The 26,739-nt window shown below is 43.2% G+C and overlaps 1 protein-coding gene across 3 annotated transcripts in view; it reads left to right on the top strand.

The window, feature by feature from the left end:
• Positions 1-14,715: 14,715 nt before the first annotated feature.
• myo1b (myosin IB) overlaps positions 14,716-26,739 on the top strand; it is a 53,716-nt gene continuing 41,692 nt past the window's right edge. For 2 of the 3 annotated variants that reach the window (XM_076159036.1, XM_076159037.1), the window contains exons 1-3: positions 14,717-14,991; positions 23,232-23,378; positions 26,151-26,266. In XM_076159036.1, coding sequence (XP_076015151.1) covers positions 23,253-23,378; positions 26,151-26,266 — 242 coding nt within the window. In that variant the 5' untranslated portion in view covers positions 14,717-14,991; positions 23,232-23,252. Of the gene's footprint in view, positions 14,992-23,231; positions 23,379-26,150; positions 26,267-26,739 lie in introns of all 3 variants that reach the window. The other variant, XM_076159038.1, reaches the window with a different exon arrangement.

Raw genomic sequence — 26,739 nt, forward strand, 5'->3', positions numbered from 1 at the left:
CCTCCGCCAATGTCGAGCAAGCCAAAATTTGTATTGATCTACTTAATTATTTTCTAAATTGATTGAATTCTCTTTTGTCCAAACTACTTTGGAAACTTCACACAGAAAGGCTCCTCTGGTGAAGCAGCAACAGTTCCCCTGGGTGTTCCACTCCGCAGCCAAAGAGTGACTAATAGTAGAAATGACTGCAGTAATTTTAATTACAGTACCAAAATGCTTTAACTGTTACAAGAAGCTGTGGTTTTTCTAATTGAAATGGATGTTTTGCTTTTTGTTGGCAGATATGTGTGCAAAATGATCTGTTTTCTAATGCAAATTAATCCATTAAAAATATCAATATTGAAATATTATAATCAAATTCACTCAATGGCAAAAACATAGCCTTTCTGGCAGAGATAAGTAGCACTCACCAGCACAAATCAGCACCAATTAAAGTCACGGTTGTTAAATAAATGTATCTCATGGTGTAATAACATTGGCCGAAGCAAATACAGAGCTGATGTGCTCGTGGGTTTGGAAACAGTTTCTTTCCTCTTCTCCGTAAAAATTCGAAAAGTCTAATGAAATTAAGTTCAAGTTGAAGCCTGTCACATTGTACTGCTGTATTCCTTATGATTAATTACTTCCAAGACATGAAGATATATCCGCTCACACATACCAGCTGTCAGCATGAAGCTGGTTCAATTGGCACGGTTTGACTCGTTTGCCCAGTGGTGTGCATTGATGCATTGGTCAGCGAGAACCTGTGCATTCATGCGTCCTGCAGGGGGAAAACATGCACAAACATGCGACATGCTCATCATTATAAAGAATAAAAAGAAAAGGAAATAAGAAGACAGGACTTAATAAGATCCACACTGTATATACAATGAAATCGTGCCCGAGCAAAACATTGTGCAGTAAAAGAACTGAATGTACCAAATGTGAAGGACATACTGATTATAAGCAGCAGCTGCACAATCTCTCTCAGCCTTTCTATGCTGTGTTCCTCTTTTTCTCTTCTTTTCAACACTTTTGAAAGCGGGGATCAATACAGATAATGGCTTTCCCTTGGATTCCCCTCATCATTGAAGACTCGCTCCCTTATGCAATATGTTGTGCATTTGGTGCAGTATTCAACGACAACACAGACCTGGAGCCTCACACAAAAGCAGGTGATGATGGGGGATTTTGTGCAGCCACCAGGAATACGACTTACCAACCTTGAAATGTTTTGGTTCATATCTGCTCCACGACTTCACCTGCTTTTTTCTGTCTTGCCAAAATGCTTAACAGCTTTCATGACTAATTGTTCCTGCAAATAGTCTGCAGTGTTTGTTTACCCTAAAGCCACGTTTATCTGTGTTTGATCTCGCGAGATTTCAAGTGTCTGGCCTCCGGTGGAATGTGAATAGCATCGGTTTGTGTGTGTTTTAGGTTGTGTTTGCTCTCCACGCCCCCCAGTGCTCTGCCAAATGTATCTTTCTAAGTCCTTTCGTGCGAGGTGTGTGATGAACTTGGAGGAATCTAGTAGTGTGAACTAGACTTCATATATATGTTTAATGAAGCGAGGCCAAGGAGAAACATACACAGTGGTTGTGTCTGCAAAGGGAACAAACAATGGTGGAGCATCAAGAAGGTGAAGCAGCATACACATGAATGTGTAAAAGAAGAAGGAAAGCTCAGAAAATGATGATCAAACAATTAAAATGATAGAAAACACACCAGAACGGCAGCTCATAGCCCAGAATCCACCATCAACAAGCACAAGCCTCGGGGTCGTGTTTGTTTTCCAGGCGTCAATGTCGTCAAAAGTTCATGTTGAGACCCAGTGACTGGTCTTCAGAAAGAAACTGAACTCTTAATGACTTTGCTATTCATTACCAGCACATGGAGCAATCTGTTTCATGTCCATGTCTCATTAATCTGTTTGATGACCTGAAATGACCAACTGGCTAAATTAATGTGTTTTTAACTGCTCATTGGATCGGACCACGTTTGAAATTACTCACACTGGGGTTATTTCATACTTCAATGTATCCTCAAAAAGCCTCTGTAAGTCTGTCAACAAAATCCCGTTCTCTTGGATAAAATGACCACCAGAGACCATAAATGAATCCAAACTCTGTCGGGTATTTAGAAATAATTTGAGTATGAACTTGTGTGTCTGTTCCCCTGTGGTGGTGCTTTACATCTGCAAGGGTAAAAAGAGCGAGGCCAGGCTTTAACAGCGACAATAGAGAGAAAAACATGTTCACCTTCTCACAGATAGTGTATTATGTGTGTCATCTTTGTACAGGGAGACAGAAATTGATTGAAACATTCCTTATCCCTCGGACACCTCCACTTCAAACAACTGCAAATTAGTCACAACTCTTGAAAGTTCGGCAAAAAATATTCACGCTGCTTCTATACCTTAGAACACCCACTTACTTTACTTAACTTGTTCTTTACATTGTGACATCTTCTCTTTATTTCTACTCCTGAACGCGTGTTATGTAGCCGGAGTTGTGTTATTTAATATTAAGCAGATTCCTCCTCCCTGCTCTGCTTTTCCTCACCAAAACAAACAGTTTTGTCAAGGCTTTTCTCGTCTCTCTCTGCAGTCTGTCTGAGTCCCCAGAGTCGCTGGTGCATAAACGGGCAAAGAAGAAGCAGAGAAGCTGCATGCAAAGCTAATGCACAAAGTCTCTCTCTCTCTCCCTCTCTCTCTCTATTCTAGTAACAGTCATTACGCCACACTCCAGGGAGACTCGTTAAAAAATATTCTGCACATGCAAACTTTCATTCCATTTGCAACTTATCTGCGCACTTTGTCAGTGCCAAAGTGAGGCGATGTAGCTTTGGTGTTCCCATGAGGGCTCAGCCACAAGCCCCGCCCATCCCTTTCTCCAACTCAAGGCGTGTGTGGTATAGCTTTGGTGCGTCCTTTTGGCATTGATCAGAGTATGAATCTATTCTTGGACAGGCAAAATGAGCAGCAAGGGGTTTGGAGTTGATAACGTTCCCAGCAGTTAAACGCCACTTGGGGGAGGGGGGGGGGGGTCTTGAGACAGAGAGCCCATAGACCATGAGGTGAACACATACCCGGCAAACAGCAGCCCGTCAGTCAATCATGTTTTTATTTATTTTTATCAAACCAGGCCATCTTTTCATCTCTTCGCTCCCTGCAGTTTGTACACAAGCTATCAGACCTCGGCCACCGAAAGAGGGAAGAAGACAAGCAAAAGGGAAAGTAATGATGCTTGTGATGAGCGCCGGTGTTGACTCAAGTTTAGCTTCTAAATCCCTGAGCTCTCGCAGCCTGGCCATTACACACACTCAGCCAGGCCCCTGTAAGCTGGCAGAGGGGGCTCTCAGGGGTCCTTATTGAAGCTTGATGACCACCAGATCACAGTGTGTTGTCCACACAAACTGCCGGTTCCATTCTCTTCTCTTATGATTCTACTGCTGCGGTTGTTGTATTTATTTCTGCTCTTTTGATACAGTAAATTATATCTTTATGAAGGCTTTACCGCTCAGTTTTTGTTGACACGGCGTCAAAACAGCGGTGCTCAATCTCACAGCACTTTCCGTCTGTCCTCTGATCTACACAACGTTTGAAATCACACTGGATCTATGGGGTGATGGTTTGCGATGAGTTGAGGATAAACAAAGACACAAAGGGCTTGAGTTGGTTTAAGATAATTGGAAGCAATCACAATATCCATTAACCCTTGATAATGTCATAAGAGCATGTTACCAATAAGGACAATGTCTTTATCACCAGGTAATGTTGTTATCATGCAGAAGACACAGGGATAGAATCTGTGACATGCATCATTAGTTACTTGTCATATTAAACACAAATAGCTCTGAAGTAAAAACAAATTGGATCAACACCGTCTATCGTGTTTACATGCACACTACACTCTGATTCTGTGTCTGTCCTGCACTTTAGGCAAAAATGACAAACACACAGGCGGAATTAATAGGATTCAGGTGTTCTCAGATTACACATGACACGTGTGATTAGTGCGATTGTCTGCCAGGTGAGGGAATGCATACAGAAGTGGTTTACTCTGATTAGAACGTTGACATGCCTGAGTTAATCGATTTAAAATCACATAATCAACCTGTCACTTACTTTGATTTCAATAGAACTACATTGATCATGTGTTCATTTAAACAGAGGAGCTGCTGCTGCTACAATGTCCAAGTCCTCCATCAAAACATTCATTTATTTAACCTCATCCATTGCTGTTAATTGTCCAGACATGAAAATAAACCATATTGACTTTTCCTTACATCACCTCATTACCTCCATCCTGAAGGTGTTAACACTCCATTTGCTTCAGTAAGTTTGTTTGTTTGTTTGAATGGATGAGGGAAAACTAAAAAAAAAGTTATTGGAGGCTTTATATGAAATTGATTAGATTCTCAGGATGACCCAAGATTTTTATTTCCCTTTTGTTATCATCGTGAGACTAACCTTAATGGAAAAATGCAGGTGTGTGTGTGTGTGGCATGATAGACTATCAATAAGTGACTGCTGTTTTGGATCCAATGTACCGATCTGGATCTGTTGGTCAGAAATGCATTTACAGATAGGTGCTATATTTTTGCTGGTGCCTGGTTGGGATACAAATATGCAACTCCCTCCATCATAGTTGAGATTGTGCTGATTCAATAAAGTATAAACAGTTTTAATGTATCTTTATTAGCTACAGACCTGCACCATTACTGCGTCAATGATTTCCATTAATAGCTCTTAAACTAATAAACATAGTTACTATGGGGAGGCTCTCAAGGTCAAGAAATAAGCTGGTAAAACTTCCTATCAAAGTTATGTCCTATGATGTCACATGCAGTAATTCTATATTGCACACCTGATCGAGTAAAGGGCTTTAAAATTATTCATTTTTTATAAAGATTTGAGTTAGAAATGGTCAATGATTATTAAAACTAGATGTACACAGGATTGTGCTCCTTAAAATGGCTCCTACTCTAATCAGTGTGTTGACCTGAAAAAACATGTATTGCGTAAATCAGAGTACATGTGCAGTTTCATCATACTGGGCCGTGATCTGAAACATTTGATCCTAGCTGTCATCCTTTCTTCATCTGTATCTGAAATCAGCTGTATGATGCATGAGGAAAGATTTATGTATAACCCACAGCAACTACATTACAAAATCCAATGTATTGCATGTGTCCATGACACAGAGCTTGTCTATGTTTACATCAAGGATAACAAACAGACCAACACAAAATCCAATGTATTGCATGTGTCCATGACACAGAGCTTGTCTATGTTTACATCGAGGATAACAAACAGACCAACAGCCTTCAACCCTAAAAGCTCTTCAGCTTTCCCGGTTTTCATAGCTTGATGAGGAGTTCTTGTGACCGAGGTGCCGAGTTGTCCATGATACAGCCACACCGGGGTTAGAGATGCTGCACTGCTTTGGGCTGTTTGGCAAAATCCATGCCAAGGACAAATTGGCAGCATTTAGAGAGTCAACACGTTGATCCTCATTTCCATACTTCACCTGAGTGCTAAGCCCAGCATTAGAGTGCTCCTTTATAAATACAAAAGTAGCAGGCAGATCAAACTGGTCTGCGACAAAATGAGCTGCTTGAAATGCAAAACACGCAAATATCACTTACCATTTGCTCTAAACAAAAACAGCATCTTTTGTTTCCGGCATATCAAAACACAGTTGGTGGGTTAGTATTTTTTAGTCGGGGAAAACCAAATAATTATCTTCAGTCGCCCCATTCCCCCACGCAAAGGAACCATTGCTCCGTCTCCCTCTGTTTCCTGACAGCATTATTCAGATGAGGTCTGCATTGCAGCCTGAATCATGTTTACTGACCAAAGCCGCAGTGTGAAATCCAGAATAATTGCTCTCCACAACTCCCCTGGCATTCACTCTCATATTGTGTCTCTCTTTTCAGAACATACAAAAAGTCCAACGGAGATAGAAAAAGCCCGAAAATGAATTAAATCGGAATTAGGTTTTCTCTGATGCATATAGTGATAAAACAACTCATCAACATAACAATCCACAACTTAAAACAAAGGGGTGAATGATGATGAAATGACAAAGAATACTAGAATCTCCACAGATGATTAACAAAAGGCCCAGTATCCTTCAAAAGACCAAGGATGAATCGATGAAAGAAAAGGAAAGGCCAGTGAACGCATCACAAAGGCACCGCACAGTAGTAGTGCTGAAGAACCCTCTCTCTGATTCCCATCACATTTATTCTACTTTCCATCTAATGTTAGTTGATTAAAAGTGGTAGCAGATGAAACAATAAAAGTAGATTCAGACAATAAAAAGACACACACACATTCTCACGCACACAGATTCCTCTATATCTTCTTTACAGATTTCTATGGTGAACATGAAATTCAAAAAATGACTTTTATATTAACTTTATTCTAACTGCTCAGACCTGTGAAATACAAATGAGTTATGCTTATTGCTGCTGCCGTAAAATGTGAGTGGATGGTATATTCAACCATTCCAACAACATCTGAAGAACAATTGTAAAAGCTCCATACATACATACAGTACAGTGTCATGGGTCATAACAAATCAATCAAGAATGAAAGCTTCAAGTTGGTGGTGTTTCTACAGATGTCTGTTCAAAGTGGGTATTGAATCAAAGCTGCATGCATTAAGGTAATGCATATAGTTTGCAAATGAAACGTGATTCTCGGTCAGATCACAACATACAGAGAGTATAGAGAGTAAAGAGAGTGTTGGGGGAAAAGAGATAGAGCAGAGAGATCTAATTGGATTTCCTGACTCAATTCTCACTGGCATTTTTGCCTTGTTTGTATTCATAGATGAAAATGTCATATTTCATCAGAGGTTTTATCATTTCTATTCTTTATTGTTGACAAAGTTTCACCCAAAGAAATGAACTCTGGTGTAATAAGGAGCTCATCAAATTCTATGAATATTCCAAAAGTTATTTCATGACGCTTTTGGAAGCTGAATTCTTTCCCACTCGTCCCTCACCAGTGACGCAACCACCAATGTGATATGTGGACCAAATACAGCCTGGGGGGAGTATTGGAAGTAAAAAAAAGACAAATATGTCCATGTTTTAAGTCCTGCACAACGAATACCTAAAGCTCCTGAATCAGCCTTACCAAGACATCTTTCTGACTTGAACGTTCCACTTTCTATGAAGCATACTGTTGCCTTTAGGGATTCACAGAAAACCCCCGGTGGAAACAACACCTTCAAGCATGACCCCTCGAGTATGTAGCACTCCCATCCTTCACACTTTGTCACTAAGTGAAAAAACAGCTACAGTGAAAACAGGTGCGGCGAGGTATCCTCATATCTATGTAATCGCATAAAAATAGCAGATGCGAAGGAAACAAACGCGGCAAGCCATAACATGCACAACTCATTATACTAGAAGCTTCCGGAACATACAGTAACATTCTAGAGCCTGTGTACAACAACATGTGTATGTGGCGTGTTTAAGGCAGCACACAGAGGACAAGCAGGGACAAGCAGATAACACATCCGCTAACATGGCATTGCCAAAGCTTTGCACAGTGAGGGCAGAGTGGGGGCATCATTGACATTCAACGCTGCACTCAATACAGCGTGTGCATCCTCTCACACGCAATCTTACAAACAACTGTGATCCCTCTCTGCTGCCCCCCCATCCCCCCCAACTGCCATGTCACTCTACCAAAATTGTTTCATGTTCCTTAGAGCGACTATATAAATCCAAAAGCCAAACAAATCCTCCTGGGAAAGAAAGCGAGATAAAAACACGCATGCATGATACTTTGTAGTTCTGCTTGTGTCTCATACTCTCCCGTCTGGTTTCTTCCAAATGGTTATTCTGTTGGAGCTTGATTTCAAAACTCCAGGAGGCCGTGTGTCTTAAGGATGCACTGCCATCTATTGGTATTGGCTGAAACTGATTTGTATTTGTTCTTTGTGCTCTGTTAAAAGACGCCGAGCAGAGAAGTCAATATCAGACACGATTTCAGATATGGCAGCACTTCTTACATACAACTGCGCTTGCATTTTTGGGTAAACGCCAGCATGAACCAGTTGCAGAACAGGCCCTCCAATGAGAACCACCGATGGGAGACATTTTGCTTTGTTTAGACCGATCAACCCTCCATGTCACTGTAACATCTCCTGCCAGGTGTGGTGTTAAACATTTTGTTTTGCACTACATCCTTATAATGAGTGTTCTATTTTTGGTAAAAACCACTTGCCAGAATGAATATGCAGGGTGCCCCCCCTCCCTCCCGCCCGCCCCTTTTCATAACATCTTGAATCACCATCTCGCTCCCATTTTCACATGCTTGACTGAACCTTAATTACCATTTAAAGTGGGATAGAAGTGAAGTAAAAGAGACTGTTGTTTGCACCTCTTGTCACGTGCACCTGATTGCCTTTGCTGATTACTTGATTAGGTGAGGATAAAGGAGATCAGCCAAAGGAAAGATTTTAAGGCAACAGATGATGATCTATAGCCTCCAGATGGTTTCCCCTGAAATTCTAAATTCCTTTTCATATATATGGTTGCTTGCATATGAATGGCATTGTTCACACAAGCGGTTCACAGCGTGTTCTCACTGTAATGGACCTTTGAAATGACTATTACGCATTATTACGATAGAGCTTTTCATGTTCCACAGTATTAACCTTTTGAGTTCCACGGTATAATGCTGGTAGGCTATACTGTAACTGCCATTTGTGTCCTTCATGTTCAACCAGAACACGACCAAGCCTGATCTAAATGTGCATTCATCGTCCATTTAAAAAAAATCCTGCTTCATTAACTCAATTACTTCTTGTCATATATAAAGATGTTTTCATCAGTGTATTTGGAGAGGTTGTGTTGAAAATGAAGCAAAAATTGACTGACATGGCAAATGTTTTTTTAAATGGAATACAAAGGCAAACTGACAGATGACCTCTAAGGGTTCGACATGAACATTAATAATGAAGTTAATTGTTATATAGTTTGCACATATTGAAGGACAAAATGCTTTCAGATATCATCAATATTTCAGATATCACAGTTCTACATAGGGACAGTCATGGAAACAGAAGTCTGAATTGAAAAAATGATTAAATGGAAGATTCAAAATTCACCAGACTTAATCTGCCACTCACACAGAAACACAACAAGGAGCACATGAGAATTCTTCCACAGTTCCCTCAATCAATCTGAAATACAATTGCAACCAAACATCAGAAGCGAGCACGACAGAGAAAATAATAGAACTGAACAGCAGGCGATAGGCGGACACATGGAAGACGGGCAAAATAAAACATGTGTGAAAAATGTGGAATAACAATACAAGACACAAACAAAGAAACACACACAAAACACAAGACAACACAAAAATGTAACATTTAAATGATAAAAGTGCCACACACAGAACAAAGAATGCTTCAAAATACTGTGAAGAGACCGTAGAGAAGAGTGATACACAGGAGCCCTGCTGCAGCCACTTTTCATGCTCCTGATGTGTAAAAATACAAATTATAAGAGTGGGCAGTATGATTTCCTTATTGTTGCTCTTTTCACTCAGATTCAGACACGCAAAACATCGGTTAACACTGCACTGAAATATCTCTGTATGCTAGGCATCAGCACCAGGGGGGGGGTTTGGCACCAGAACACACAACTGGACCCAGATCTGATATTGATGGTGGCTTGAGGACAAATCAAACGGTGACATTTGTTATCAATCTGTGTCCTGTTTTTTGGCGGTGAGTGGAAGTGCTTTCCTCAACAACACCACAAACTTTTCTAACCTGTTTGGTGGCTTTGGTTGTACCTTGAGATGTCTTCACTGTAGACGGCAGCTGTTTCAACAAAAAGCACTCACCAAAAAAACTACATTCAACAATCATGCCAACAGCACAGCTGCTGTTGTCCGCAGGTGCTGAAAAAATAAATGTCGCCAGGCAGGTTGATGGCATCAATCAAAACAGACTTTTGGCTGTAAACTCTGGGCCATCTGGCATCATTCACTAATGTGGATGTTTGTTTCTAACGATCAAAAAAGGCTTTTCACAAATATGACAAAGAAAAACGAACCTTATGCACGCAAACAACCTCACCTTTATAAAGCTGGTAAAACAGTTTTCTGGAAGGCCTTCATGAAATGAATACACTGGGTCATCAGCAAAGAGTGAGTTCAGAGAGGCCTTGGGAGGTGAAAACACACGGCTGTGTTTTTGTGTAACAGTGGGGAGGAGCTGTAGATGCTGGAGTTAGAGTTGAACCGAGGCACCTAAACCGACAAGTTGGACACGGGTGTGTGGGTGGGGAAGTCTGTCAAAATGATGAACTTGAGGAGAGAAGACGATATTGAAGATATTCCACCTCTTTACTGTAACCTTGGTGGTGGAATGGCTTTGGGACTACAGTATGAATCAGTTGTCTACAGTGATTTGCCAAGTTTTAAAGCGCACTGCAGCCTGGATAACTTTCTCTAGATATGTTTTTCTGCATTCATCCTATTTTCCCACTAATCTGCATTCGTTTCACTCCAGTCCCTGTCACTGCCAGTCTTTTTCCACCAAACAATAAAAGGTTTAACTAGGAGGGCATAAGTTCACTCAGTGAAGGCTGATGAGTGCTTTTTAATAACTGTGACAACCATGTTCTCACTCAAACCTGAAATTCCCTCTCAGGCAGGAGGGCAAAGGGTGGAGAGAGCCTCCCTCCAAACCAGTAGGTGGCAGCAAGGCACCCAAACGCCACTTTCCCGACAACCGACAGGCAGAAAAAAGGAGATAAAGACTATGCCAGGGATGTTCTGCTTCGCTTCCCTGTAATTTGCCCGTAGACGACTGAATCTCTGCGCTTTCCCTCAGATGTGACAAATTATTTCATTCACGTGTAATTTCTTCTGCCAATCCCTGTTTCCCTCACAAAGGGTGCAGTCACACAATCACTCGCTCATCCTGAAGTGTCTCAGCTATCCAGGACTGTTCCTTTAATCTGAGGGCCAGTGTTGCTGTTAGAACTTGCCCTGCATTGTGCTTTCTGCACGAGCGTTCACATACCACTGTGCTGGACAATAGCAAGAGCTTTTTCCTCACGAGAGTGTGTGTGATTGTGTGTGTGTGTGAAAGGAGTTCTGGAGTGACAGCTCTGTGTTTCTATAGGTGTCTAATTTCCCAGTGGGGTGTCCTGATGTTTCACCATCCACAGCAACGCCAAGTAACAGAGCCATTAAAGCACAACCACCTAACAGAGTCATTACCTTTAAGTGTTTGATGACTTCTTCTGTGACCAGCTCCTCCTCCTCGTTCCACTCCACAGGGCTTGGACCAAATTAGTCCAATCATCTGCTCTGAGATATTGCTCTCCTCCGTTTCCTCTCAGCTGTAGGCGGCGAGCTGTAAGACACAAAAGCAGAGAGGAAACTGTTATTATTGGCAAAGCAAAAGCCAAACACAAAAATACAGAATATGCTTATCAAATCTTGCAGAGGTCTGAGGTATGTGAACCCTGGCAGGACACAGAAGCTTACAGGAGCAGATAATATGTTCAGACTGACTGGATTGGTGCTGATTCAAAACATCCTTTTTTTCCATCACTACTGGAGACAAACAGGGGCAGAGGTTAAGAAGGACTCTTAATTGCTCCAGCTTCAGAAAAGGAGGCTCAGCGAACGGATAGGAAGCTGAGGAAGTGATAGGGCTTACATCTTTGAGTGTGTCCCCGCATGACATCTGCTCCTGATGCTTTCGCCGGTCGGTGGCAAAGTCCAAAGCTCCCGGAGTCCAGCATGTGTAAAGTACTTTGAGAAGTGCTCCAATTTCGGATTGTTGGCAGAGAGCAGCTCAGGAAAGGGCACACAGTCAAAGATGAAGTCTGACCCAGCTCAACAGAAGAGGCCTCTCCAGCAATTAAAGGACCTTTGTTCTTTATTGCCTGCATGGAATTAATGCAGATAGAGCTTATTTTCCATCCAGGAGCCTTATTAATCACGACAATGGCTCTCACTTCAGGGAATGCACAGGTGAATTGGTGACCTTTGACTCTGAAATATGATGCTCCTCAATAGCCTGTTCCCCATCTTACATTCTGTGTGGTTCTCACTAGGGACTGGCAGCTGAAGAGCCAGGATTTGAGGAGTTTTACAGCAAAGCATTCCCAAACACCTGAACAAATGCATGAAAAGTGGGAGTCTGCTGTTACTAACAGACCTGCCAGGATAACGTAAGGTCTGAGTAATACACGATAAACAAAACTCAACAAGATGCGATTAGGTAAACTCAAAGTGGCCTGGTGACATAACAACAATGGACAGGCACTGAAAAGGCGGAGGGGAATAAATGAGAGATCATGACTTGTATTTCGCCTCCTTGTTATCGCTACATCTCACTAATTCTACCTCTGGACCTACTCAGCCAAACTGTACCTGACAACCAGACCACACAACTGGGCATGCTGACAGTGCAGAAATAGATCCTTTCTTTGTCAAGGATCTCATTGAGGAGGCTGCTGAAAATGGACACAGAGACATTGCCATTACCCGGCAAAGTCCTATTAGCAGCAGCTTGTTGCACTCAGACTCAGTGAAGCCTTTGACAGCAGCCTTACCAGCAGCAGCAGCTGCTGGGAGAAAATATAAATTGGCTGCACTGTCACGATATCAACATTGCCCACTCAAAAAGTTTGGTTAAAAATGATGGAATTAAAAGCTTGAATCGAACAGGTGTGGAATTTTCTGGTAAAGACAGTCTGCAGGAAAAGTGCAAACCTTCGAAATCTCCTTCTCGAATCCAACATCTGCTCAACATCATTATTTGTATACTACGAAGAAAAATGACCTTTTCACCACCCTCACTTGAATATGAAGTCTCAGGGAAAGCAGACTTATAATGACAAATTAAAGTTATTGTGTATTACTTTCAGTTATTCAGTTTAAGTAAAACTGATTGGAGTATAATTCACAGATTGATAACACATTTCTATCTACGTATATGCATATAAACTAACTTTCGACATTCGTGTATTTTGTTGTTATAATAGCCAGAAACATTCAAATGGTGACTGTAAAATACAATTGAGCAGTGAATGCTACATTAATTTAAGTCAGTGATACAGAAAGACAGCTTTGTTTTTTACAGCCAGCTTTTCCCCCTACTATTTTTACCGAAACACAAATCCCCAGTCAACAGCTTTAATATTATTCCACATAGTTACACTAAAAACGAACGATAACTTCCCCAAATCCTTATTGTCAAAGTCACACACTGATATGTATTCTAACTGGACCAAACACTTTTTAGTGGCGTCCGTGACGTAGAGCGCATGCGCAGAGAGTAGGTTAGCTTCATTGCATTCGGGCGGGAAACCCCAGGTCACTAAAAGTTAAAACAGAAGATTTATCAACCAAATGAAATAAACCTCCTATTTTTTACCCAAGTGAGTAATATGTGGCGGTCATTAGCTGATGACTACTTCATACATATGTATGTGGGTGTAATGCAAGCAGAGTCGTAAGAAAGTTACCCCCCTGCCGTTTTCTTGAGTAAGGGGACAGCGACCATCCGGATCAAGGCTCAGATGGCGTTTGTGCTTGTCGTGCTTCAGTTAAAATGGCATTGTGACCAGAGGTTTGTACACTCAGACAACAGTCACGTCGCTCAGCAGACCGCTGCTATCTAGAAGTATGACACAGGAGGGGGGTGTTGTGCTGCCATGTGGAGAGGCGGCAGGCTCAGGAGACAACTCCGGTTAGGATTCAGAGGAATCAGTTCATCAGTATATATTCCTTTATAAAATTTTGTAATTAAATTGTTAAAAATTTTGATTTGAACCCCATTGATTACAAGCAATGATTTAAAAAAAAAATGTAATGAATTGTAATTATAATTTTGTGTGGTTTAATATTGCATGCCTTTTATTTATTTAGAGTTCCTATCTATTTATCTTGTGTTTTTACAACGTCATATCTATAACCTTTGAGATGTGTTTATGTTTATGTGTTTACAGCTGTCATCCATCAACCAGATGTCCGTTGCCTGATCCAGCAGTCACTCTGCCCATCCATGTATCCGTTCACGTACACTATTTAACGACCCTCACTCATCCATCATCCATTCATTCAATGTCCACTGACCCATCCATCTCCCCACATCTCCAACCATTTATTCATCCATCCGTCTATCCATCTAAAGCGTCTGAAGGGCCTGGAGGGCGCTGTCCTCAACAGCTTCAATGAGAAAGATAAGATGAAAGTTTATTATCCCGACGGAAATAGAGGGGGTTCCAATTTATGTCCCTTCATGAGTCAGCTATAATATCATTTGTGATGTCATAGGCAGGTGTCATATATTATTGTTCATATTTCCCACTTTTATAATTTGGTAATTTAAATGAATGGTGAAAAGCACGGTATTTAAATGTTAGATCTCTGAACAATGTTCTTGGTAAGTTTGGATGTGTTTTGAGGGATGGTACGCGTTGCAAACATGTACACACATATAGTAGTATAAGAGAGTAAAGATGCAAATTGCCTCCGTTTCTTCATATATGCAATGTTCTGTGACCCAGCACCAACTACTGGTCTATTTTAAGAAAACCGCAAATCGCCACAACGCAGTTAAACTACTTTCTCTGGTTTTTCATTCACTTGTGTTGAAACAGCGAAATTTCCCGCAGCATTTGAAAGCACCCTGAACCCTCCCCTCCTCCTGCCATTACGCTGTAGGTGATTAGGGGACGCTGAGTCGAGCCCAGAGACGCCGCTCCAGCCACTCCCTTCGCCGGCCAGCCCCGCAGTCTCAAGTCCATCCCAGAGCTCCATTCAAAGTGCTGCGGTCCGGATGAGAGCCACGTTCTTGCCTCTCCCAGCACGGAGGAACAAAGTTACGGTGAAGACAGCGGGGAAGGGCACCAGGAGCCGGTCCACACTTGGAGGAAAAGCGCCCCTGGGTTCTTACTTTTGTCCGTGGAGTGGATTTATAACGAGGGAGCAACTGTTTAAGTGATAAAGAGGTAAGTTTGACATTGTGTGGCTCCTGTGTTTACAATATACTCTGTTTTCATACCTCACTTTTGTAATTTAGACGCATTTGCACCAACTTAGCACAGAAGTTAACTTAGTTTTCCTTTCTTTTTCTTTTTCTGTTCAACGCCTGCTTCCAAACTCATTCATTCTCGCTCACTCGGTCCAGGAGGGGGTTGGGAGTTTCTTTTTGTTTATCTTTCTTTTTTCTTTGTGCACGAAGTGTAATGTACAGCGGGACAAAGTGGAAGGAGCTATTAGCTGCAGGTTTCCTTGATGTTGTTTGTCTCCCGTTCAGCCCAACCCGAGGCCCGTTTGACGCCGTTAATCAAACGTGTGCTCGCTAATTGCTCGCATCTGCGTGTCTTTGTAAGTCAAGAGTGTGACCATCCACCAGCGCCCAAAGACGGTTAAGTCAAGGCAAGAACTACCCTCTTGGCTTCACTTCAACTCTTTGTTAAATGCATATTTACATCCAAGCATCCGGCAGCTACTTTGTATTTGTATCAATTGCACATATGTGGCAATTTAAATGGCCCCTCCAAGTAGGAAGCAGTGATGCAGGGGAATTGAAATGACTCTTGATAATGGAAAATGATCTAAATTCCATAACCAAAGTTAAGTCAGTTCATATAAAAAGTAATGTTATGATCGGTCTGCATCAAATAAACATCAGTGGTCAAAATGTGTGATATTCTGAGACGTTAAGTGTGACCTCCAGGTTGCAGTCATTACAAGTCAGATATACTAAATTGGAACTAAAACTAAAAGGTACAAACTTAAAAAAGTAGACTGAACCTGAAAGTGCATTTACTCCTTAAATCCTCCCTGGTTTTCAGATATCTTTTTTATTTTTTTTGCTGCTGACTGGAATAAATTACAGCTCAGCTTGGACTGCATGAATACACCCCTTGTTACACACACACACACACACCTCTGAGAAACATCCCAAAGTTAAGTTTCCCTTGTCAAAAGTCGTCCTGTTTACTTTCTGCAGGGATCCAAACGGGCAAGGTTAGAAGTGGAGGCATTCCTTATGTATAGAATCTAGAGTCAGCGGATCTACATTTGATGATGCATATATATCATTTTTATCGCATTTGGACAAATTATGTTACCGCGCAAGGTACAAAAATAAGTTTATATAATTGGATGATGAAGCAAACTAGCAAGACTGCTGCAAGCTCCCTATAGAGGGCCGGAGGAACCTGGTCTCTATGCCGTTGTGTGTTGGTACCATTACAGTGATTGTTTATGTTGGGACAGCACATTTGGTGCATGAATTAGAACAGGAAGGAATTCAAGGCCTGATTTCCACTCCGTCTAAAAGTGAACTTTACTGATTCAAGGTCATTCTCATGCATTTACAGTCTTAAAGTGTGAAAGCTGCATTGAAATACTGCCCTGTGTATATTTCAAAAACTATTGAATGAACATGTCAAACCTCTTTCCCATTCAGCTGTTAGTGTTGTACTTTGATGCTTCCTTGGCTTTGCTGAATGATTTCATTTTGGCTCTACTTAATCTTTGCGGTTTATCAAATTCTGATAATTGATGAACTCGGTTTTCCCTGAAGAATCAGATAAGACATTTGTTTTTTTCAGATCGTGTCTTGCTCTTTGCGGTTTTTCCACAAACGTCCCCGCCGGTCAGCCAGAGTCTCAGTAAGGGAACCAGATGGGAACTTTATTACCAGCACTGATCAAACAAACTGATGTAAGCTGACTGTGAGCGGTAGTGTGGTAAGGCTTTGGAAGTTGCACACACACACTCCTGGAAAAAGTAAAGTAACCATTTAGCTCAACTTGGCTCGGAAAAGTGCGCGGGCCTGTTTTTAGAAACGGTTGTCCTCGTCGCTCTCCTCGGGCTCAGTCTGCTCGCCTCTCTCCCACTGTGCTGCTTTAATGGGCCAAACGCCGGTCCAGGAACACTGTTGGGCCAGACGAGACAGTCTAATGTGGTGTGTATAGAGGACCAAAGTCCCTCAGCCACTGCCATGGTGATGAATAGTGTTTGCACTTGTCTGCCCGTGCAGCTTAGTGTAGTGAGGCGTGCGTCTTGTGTTAGCCCTGCACCAACAGAGATAACCAGGGTCACACATGTGCAGCTGCATACAATGGAGCATGAAAACCCTCCAGCAGCCCCGTTTTATGCAGGAGGGTCCTATGAAGCATCGGAACCTCTCACGGTTCTTCCGGCTTATCAATCTTGTAGTAAAATGGAATGTTGCCGGTGCCCTTCATTCAAATCAGAGTCCACTCAGAGAACAACTTCCCTTAAAGAAGTAGGGTTATAACATTGCGCGTTTTGATTCAGCTTATTAGTGCTCGGTGACGTTCTAGACAGCTGCTTTCTTCATTCGCCGGCGTGAAAACCGAGCCAGTGTGTTTCACCGCCTGTAGTGCAGGAAACACTGAAGCTGCCAACAGTGTGGGGAACATTTGAGCACATTCATGTGCTGTATGCAATGAAAATTCTTACCTTACTGCCAGGGTTCTCTTGTGTGCATTTAACTGGGAAGGTTCACTTAAGAGCTGTTGTTACTGGCGAATTATAACTGTGAATCCTGAGGATCCAGAGAGAAGGGCCACGGAAATAGTAACTGCTTAGTATTTAATGTAAAATATCATCCCATCAGCATTTGTAATAAAACGCAGTGCGTACCAAAGAATCTTTCCTCCAGGTGCGAGCCAACAGATCCACTCTTGCCAAATTGTCTCTAAAACATTGGTGAGTGTGGGCTTTGTCCAGAACAAACCTGTTTACCATCGTTCTTTTTAGGACATTTGACTTTAGAGTGTTGTTTAAGTTCAGTCAGTTGTTTAAGTTGGAGTAGATGTGTTTTTGCTGATTTCTGTCCCGTTTCAGTCGGTATTAACTAGAGTGCTTCTCACAGTGACTGATGAAATTGGTCTCCTTGACATTAGCCTTGATCCACATTTTGTTTTTAGTCGACTAAGGGAAGTAATTATGCGTAAAGTAGAGTAATTATGCATAGAGACGTCTTGGAAAATCCAACCAGAGGAACTAAGTGCCTTTTTATAAATATATAAAACGGGCTCAATAATCACCAGTTTCATTTCTTCTTTAAAAGAAAAACATTTTTTATACAGCAGTTCAGATGAGTGCTCACTACAGTCCAGAAATCAAAAACTACAGTCCAGACGTTGAGACGTCTTAACCCAGGGTTTCACGTCTCGTTGCAGTTTGAGCCGTTCACCTCCGTCGTATGAACAAAGAAAGGCAAAAATCTAACCTGACTTGGAGGTAAATATTGGAGTTCTGCACACCGTCCCCAGGCCTTTACCAAATCATTAAGTATGCTTTGTCTAGCGGTTGTCGTGTGTCTGCACCTGTGACGCAAGACGCAAGTCTTTGAATGGAGGTCATTATGTGTGAACTGTTCAAAGTTTCCACCGCCCGTCATATCGCTTTGCGTGCCGGCAAATGACATCGCTGCAAGTTTGCTCACGTCTCTTGCACGTATGACACCGAGATGAGATTCCAGCTCACTTTTCCCAGGCTGCTGCTGGCTCTCTGAAGCTCCGTCGTCTCTGTCCCGGCCTGCTCTTTTTGGCAAAGCACCATGCGCCGCCGCCGCCGCTGCTCCATTAGCGAGGGCTCTAATCCCCATTATTGCCAGCAGGCTATGATGTTGTGACTCCGCTGCCCGTGACAAGGCCAGCTCCATCTCTGGGGGGATTTACGGTCTATTACAGTGCATAATAGAGTTCAATATCATTTGTTTGCACACGGACGCCGCCGTGTTCGCAAACAACCGCTCCCGCACTAGAGTGATGCTTTTATATACCAGTGTAGCTGACAAAACACACATCAGCTTTCCCACAGGCCAAATGTCAGTTTAGATGGTAGGGCCGCTTTGACGTGAACTGGCAGCCAAGTACAAGCGTCCCAACAATAAACAGCTGCTTTATTGGCTCAGCTCGTCTCATGTGTGTTTGCACATGCACGGCCTTCTTTGCCTTTGGGGCGAACGAGGAGAGAAGACGTCCCGTCGCTTCAGTCTAGGACCTGTAAATAATGCATGTACATTTAATGCTGTTTTGCCTCCATTTCTCAACCTAGAATCTGGGTCAGTGTGACAGGCACTCCAGGCAAATCATGTTTTTTTAATATTGTTGGTGACATGCAGTGTAATCCCAGGTCCAGCACACTTATCTGTATTGGCTTTTCCATATACACGCTAGAATCTCATTCATATTTTAGAACAGCTGAGCCCTCCCTAATACAGCCCTTTTTTTAATCTGTGAAAATGGATGGATAGAAGCGTAACTCGGCAGTGTCCTTCGCTTGACCTCCACAGTGCGCTCCGTGTGACATTGCCACACCACAAGTGAGGGAAAACAGCTTAATGGAGCACCAGCCGTCGCTGTTACAGTGAATTAATATTAGCTGATGGTCAGAAATGGCAGATTGCGTGAGTAAAGCTGCGCTAATGCTCTTTGAGGATGAGGTGCACCATGGAATAGTATGCATGAGGGCACCATATGACACTGCTGTCCATTAGTTTAGCGTCTCTATCCTGCCTCTCCTGCACATTTCTCATCTCTTCCTGCTCTACCCACTGAGAGAAGACAGTTCTGAGATGGTTGAGCAAGGAGGCTTCCTGGACTGAGACAGACAATCCTCCATGGAAGTCTTTCAACAAGACAGACGCACCCTTCACTGAGAGTAGAAATCAGCGCTAGAGGATCAAGAAAAACACTATTTAAACAGTATTTAACCATCATTCAGGGCACACAACACATTGAGGAGTCAGAGATTTTCCAGGATTCTTGCAGCTTCTCAGTCTCTGGTCTGAACTTTCATTTGCTAAATCACAAAGAAAATATGGATGTAAAAGATCTGAATGCATATATTTCAAGTTGGAAAAAGTGTTGACGTGGGTAATAATACAAGTTTTAGGTTTGGAGACGGCCATGCCAAACCCTGTGAAATGTGTTTTTGGTATCCCCCTTGGTTGCCATGCTGGTACACATGGTACTTTGATTCGAGGAAGCCCGAGCAGCATGTAATTTGCTGAACTTAAATGGTGTGGAAACCTCACCCATCGGCCACAAACCAGCAACGTGCCACTCAGCATGGGCCCCGAAACGATGTTTGGAGCGCACACCGAGTTGTTAAGACAACATGCAGCCAAACTCCCAAAGTCTGCAGTGCTTCCTGAGATTAAGCTGTGAGAGTAATGGCGGCTCAGCTCACAAGCGTACCTGCCAGATAACGATCAGAGAGATTTCAGCGTACATTAGCTCCCGCGAGGAATTTGCCTCTTACAAGTTTTATTTTGATGAATTCTCCGCCCAGGCTGTCGGGGTTCGGCACAATAGTTAGCAGAAGGCAGGGACTCTTATTAATGGGTTGGTGTCACCCACTCGCCTGGAAGCGAGCTCCAAGTGTGGGGTAGTGGGTTATGAGCACAGGGGCCGAGGGCAACCAGCACCACGCAGCAGACACATGAAATATGTTGCCGGTCAGAATGGCACAGATAATCAGGGACACATTATGCTCTCCCCCAGGTCAAGCGGGAAGCTTCAGTGCGTGTTTTTCCTCTCTCAGAGAAGGCCGTGTTCTTAAAACTATTCCGCTACCTGCCAGAGACCTGACTCAGCACTTCACTGCTTTGTTTCTACACGTACTTCATGTTTTATGTAGCAACAGCGTTAGAATCCTTGTTTAATGATCGTTATGTCCATTACGAATCCTCGCAAGGCAGCACTGATACGATCTTGATTGCCATTTTTCAGTAGGTCACATTTAGTTATTTATAAATGTGAGTGTGTTAGCGCATGCGTGAACGCGACCGTACTTAAAACCTCTTACGGGAAACATCTGCTGTTAATCACATTCATGCACATATGTTGAGTAAATCCCAACCTCTCATAAATGCGAATCGTACACTCAGCGACCACATAATGCATCAAGATTAATATTGAGATGAATACGCTGAGCACAAATGTAAACGAGAAAAATATCTGAGGAATCTAGCAACGAGACTCGAAACACCCGGGGTAGAGGTAGAAGTGGAGCGACCGGTAGACGCGAGCCCTATCCGATAAACACCTCGGTCTCTGTTTATACCTAAAGCCGACTCTGTGTACTGGTTGGCAGACTCAGGTGAACAAACCCTGCTGGACTTTGGTTTGACCTGTGGGCAAATAGTTTCCCTCCTGCTGATTTCCTTTGCCGGCTGCATCAAGCTGTCGGGGGAGTTTGCAACCTCACAGCTGTTTGCAGTTTGTTATTGAGCGAAAACAGCGGCCAGTCAATTTCAGTAGCGTTCTACAATAACTGGTCTATTTCTCCCTGTAGATGACCCTGTGTGTCCCATTTAATACACAGGTAAAGAGAAGGGAAGTGCTAAATTGAGGGAAGTAAAAAGGTCTAAAGTTTAAAAAAAGGGATTTATTGTATTTACATTTCACACCTGAATGGGAGCAGGTGTTAAGTGGTTGATGGAAAAACAAATCGGTGCTCTGAAGAGTTTGAATACAATAATAATATGTCACTTTACCTAAAGACACAAATGCTCAGTTTCATCCCAGTCACGCTCCATGAACGAAACTGAGCACCTTTTGAATTTGCATCCCAAATGATTTGAGGCATATATGACGCGTAGGAAATGTACAAAATTTGCATCAAAGTCAGGGTAGACTTAACAATTGTACATCCACTCAAAATGCAAGTGTGCCATATTCATCACTAAGATAGCTTTAGATAAGGATCAGAACAGATTGAACGTGTTATCTATCTGTAGTTTATTGTGACTACAACCAAACACTTTTTCCCAGAGAACTTTACACTTTTTTTTCCTCTTAGCAGATAAAGTGGTTTGCTGTAGTATTGGTTCTTGTCTTCCGACTGCCAGTTTGTAGGGAGACAGTTTGTGCTCAAAGGAAACCCGACCTTGTGTCTTGTTAAGTTGTCTACAGATGATTGACGTATGGACATTTTTTATTTATTTCAGCTCGGTAAAATGGCTTTCTGCAGGATTCTTACCCATCTGTTTCAGCTCACGTATAAATTCTGTTTTCGTGTTTTGTTGTCAGCGAGAGTCGGCGGTTGTGGAACTTGAATCTCACCTCCAGCCAAGAGCAAAGAGAAAAGCTTTTTTTCACCCCCCCCCCCCCCTTTTTTTATTGGACCTATAACATTTTGCCCTGCAGGAAAGCAGAAGCCAGGCATAATGTCAAGTGAAGAGGTCTGCACAGGAAACTCACGCTGGTTCCAAAATCACTGCTTGGAGTCGGTGTCTCTGGGTTTCAGGAACAAAGTGAGGGTTTTTGCTGTTGAAATCTCGGCATTCATCTCGAACTTGCACCTAAGAGACGCTACAATAACCTCATCAATCAAGACATCAATGAATTACAAAACAAATCCACGCCAGCTAGTGGCCTCTGTTATGCAAAGACGGTGCTGTAGTAAGAGAGGACAGTGAACAATGAGATGAGTGCGTGGCCTCATCCGCTGGCCTGGAGCAGACCGTCTGTCACAACAACACACGCTGGATTTGTGGTACAGCAAAGCCCCTGAATCAAGGCCCTGAATGTGCCATAGGCCCCTCTTTTATTTCCCACCCTATAGCTCTGGGATTACTGTCCCAAAGGAGACGAGGGGCAACATTAGAGCGAAAACTGCCACCCCCAGCAGTGTCTTTGTCCAGGCGCACTCCAGCCCAGAGCCCTCACTGGCCCCCCGAATATTACACGGCTACAACAAGCAAACGGGGGGGAAAACTACAGCCATTTAGGGTTTTTTTTTTCCAAGTTTTTGGTGGAGGGTGGGGGTGGTATTTGATGTACAGGAGGCCCAGTTACAGGAGCGGATCCCAGCTGGGCAGGAACCCAGAGGTCAAGGGCAAAGATCTTTTTATTATGTAATTCCCTCGGGGAACATTCTAAGATCCGCAGTTTGGCAGAGTAGAACGCCACTGGATAGCCAATGAAACGGCCCTGTTCCTCCCCCGGAGTCAAAGCACTGCTGAGCAAACATGTCCACCCCACAGTTTATTTGCATTGGCTAAGTTTAGGACTGTTTGTTGTTGACTAATCAGAGAGCGCCTCTGGAAAAAACGTTGCTGGAGACTTTCACAAGTAATTGCTGTCGAATATAAAACAATGGCGTCCTCGGTGGAACGCGGCGAGGCATTTCTCTGGCTTCCTCTCTGTTGAATGTGTGTTTGATGCATGCTTCCTCTGTTTTTTCCGCACAGGGGGGGACACGTGCAGCCAAGATGGAGGTGAAGACGTCACTTCTAGATAACATGATCGGGGTTGGCGACATGGTCCTCCTAGAGCCCCTGTCGGAAGATTCCTTCATCGAGAACCTGAGGAAGCGCTTCGACCACAACGAAATCTACGTAAGTCCGCAATATGCAAACTCAATATGATACTGTTAATGTTTCACAGATGAGATTGGGTTACATCCCTCTCCTCACCACCAAGTCTGGATGTATCCTCAGGGGGAAGCTGCTGTATCCATTTTCAGATACTTTTTTCCGAACTCCATTGTTCCTCCATTCACGCTCAATCATCTCAGTCCTGCTCCCAGAAAGCAGTGGCACGGATACAGACACCACAGCAACCGACCCACCAATCAATAAATCACATCACTGGGGAATGCAGATGATGCCTCTAAATGAGGCAGAAAATCCAGAGCTCGGGGACAAGAACATTGTCTGCCTTGATGTTTATCTCTGTGTGTGTGTGTGCGTGCGTGAGGGTGTCCGATGCTGCTGTGGCACTGCCGGTCCTCTCCACTGCAGGCTGGCCCGCTCCAAACGTCAGCCGAGATGATTACAGCCCTGCTCTGGTTGCTCTTGGCTGACGGGACTCGGGGCCCATGAGATGATGTCACCTCACACAGAGCTGATTGGCTCAAGCAGCGCAGGCAGCTCGATATTTTGTTGAGATTGCAGCCCACATCCTGCTGAGGCGAGGGAACGGCGTGGCGCTTTGACATCTCAATGGCCCAATTTTTCTGTGTCCTAAACTCCAAGCTCAGATGTTTCTGTCCCGTGCGGTGCTGAGCTAACTCTTGTGGAATTAGTTTAAGGAAACATGCACAGTAAGGCATTTTAAACAAAATGTGTAATCATAACGCTCTCCCACAGAGACTGTTTCCATTACATTATTGAACAAAACTCAGCTGTCGCTTCCTGAATATGAAGTGGAAATGAGTGTTGTATCATCTTGGAGAGGTGGATCGCATGTTCATAATGGAAGATTTAAGGTGGCACAAGCTTGTCCTCACAGGCAGTCACCAGCAGAAACACTGAAGCCCATATTTATCCAATAAATCTGTGGTGTGCAGTCCTCACATATGAACATATTTTCCCCTCATGAGGCACTTTTCCTGAGAAACCCGAGCTTGTGTATCGTATGACTGTCAGAACGCAGCAGAAGAAGCGTGGCTTTGTTTTGCACAAGTGTGTTTATGCGTCACCTAACTCCACAGTAATTCAAAGAGAACGGTAATCGCCCTGTTAAATGTGTCTCATGTCTGACCTCATCTGTGGAGGAAGACGTGTTGATTTGAAAAAGTCGGGACACAGCACTCAGATTCCTTTATCTCCTAAAGCTCTGGACTGTGACTTTGCTTCATTTCAACCTGTGCAGGGAAGACTCATCCACGGTTCTGTGGATATCATTTACAAATCCATTGTTTGGGAACATATCAGCACCCAGCACAAGAAACTTCAGTGCAGTGTTCCCCAGTTCATTATTGGACCGGAGCACAAAATGGCACTGTTGTTGTTCTTGTTATGCATGTGCACGTTAAACACCTGTGTCGGAAACATGGAGACAAAAAAACGTTGTCTCTTAGTGAAACGTTGAAATGGAAGGTAACTGCAGCTTTAGAGAGTTTGATTCCTCTGCTCAGGGGTCTGATGTTTCACATTAAAGATGAATCCTGTCCGTCTGATTTGCAGTATATTCATTGTAAGCTGTTTTTTTCCATAGTCTCCACATTAGTCACCCATTAGTCAGTGCCCATGAGCCTGGATTCTAACCCTCCCTACCTTATTTATTGTTTTACAGCTGTAATTAATGTTCCCTGTAGCTGGATGATGATTATTTTATGAGGTCTTTAGTATTTGTGGCATTCATAAAGTCATCACGTGGGCCACAGAGAAGTAAGTGCTTGATTCGCCTCAGAGGCTTGAAAGAAATGGCAGCGCGCTTGTGCTTTTTTATATTTGTTGTTATCCGTTGATGGTCAGGAGAAACTGTCATTGACACCTCTGTTTGTTCGCGCTGCAGCTCTCTCCCTTTGTGCACTTCAAAAAGCCTCACTCTGCCTCTTGTGTGCTGTTTAACAAGCGGCTGTGGGAGGCGGTGTGTGTGTTCCGCCACGGGTAAGGCCAGGCCCCACTCCTGTCAGAGTGGGTTATGCAACAGCCATTACCATGGGAAGTGCAGAAAATGGCTTGTGATTGATGTCTGAAAGTGCTATCTGGGCTCTGTTCTGAGCGTGGGAGGGTGCTGAAAACATCGGCTGGTTACATTTGCTTTCCAGAAAGAGCCAACACGTGTAAATCTGTAGAAGAGAAACAGTGTGAATCTTACGTATGATGTCAGACATGGAAATCAGAATTAGAAGTTTTGGCTTTTCGATTTTCCACAGATATGCTCACTAAGATGCTCTGTAAAATACCAGAAATGCCACAAACAAGATTCAGATTACTTCAGATTTATTGTTCTGGAATGTTGGCACAACAAGTTAAGCAATGCTTTCAATACAAAACCTTAAATATTGACCTTTCTTTAAACAAAAAATGATGTTAGAAGCAGAACGCCTTCACATATTCTGACATATACATCAGTTTGAATTCCTGCCTCAATTCAAAACCTTGACCTCCTTACACTTGCTGCTTACTGCCAAGTCCACGGATTCCATAAATGCTATTCCAGGCTTTGCATGTCTGAACGCTGCATCAGGAATACCCCAGCTGAGGGAAACCCCGAGGGAAGCAGAGTTCCTCTCACCTTGACCTCAGAAGTGAACAGAGGGCAGAGACAGAGTTATTGAAGACCCGTCGCTGTTGACAGCTTGTGTAATGCTGTGAAAATACTTTGTGGAGAGTCGTGCTGCTCGCTAACCTTTTAACCCTTCACCTTCTCCCTCACAGACGTACATCGGCAGCGTGGTGATCTCCATGAACCCTTACAGGACCCTGCCCATCTTCACGCCAGACAAAGTGGAGGAGTATCGCAACAGGAACTTTTATGAACTCAGTCCACACATGTGAGTCCATTTTCTCTTGCCACTTCTTGTTTGGGCACTTTTGATTGGATAACTGGTCCGGTGACAAAACGCACACCATTAGAGCTTCCACAGGCCTGAAGTATGAATTAACTCAATAAACCGTATGTGAAGATTTAGCGAACCTGAGGACAGATTAGTGACTTGGCCACAGAGGCTGATGGGGAGGGGTTGAGGATCGAGATCAGAGCGACACACTACATGTTGAATGGAGGGTCAGTCTGGTAGGGTTGTCTGCCATTGGAGCACCGTGCCATCTGTTCACTGGTAACCCTGAGCCAACACTGCTGAGGGGCTGCCAGGGTAAGACAAAGCCCGGCAATCGTCAATTAGTGTGCTGTGTCTAAAGGCTCTCGCTGAGAAGAGAGAGTCTTTGTCCCAAATGCACACACGCTCCCTGCTGACAGCGAGCAGCAAAGCAATGGGCCCTGGCTTTACTTTACACACACACACAC

The sequence above is a fragment of the Genypterus blacodes genome, unplaced genomic scaffold (assembly GCF_046128005.1).
Source record: "Genypterus blacodes isolate CSIRO-AG114 ecotype Tasmania unplaced genomic scaffold, CSIRO-AGI_Gbla_v1 ptg000093l_1, whole genome shotgun sequence".
In the NCBI taxonomy this organism is placed as follows: Eukaryota; Metazoa; Chordata; class Actinopteri; order Ophidiiformes; family Ophidiidae; genus Genypterus; species Genypterus blacodes.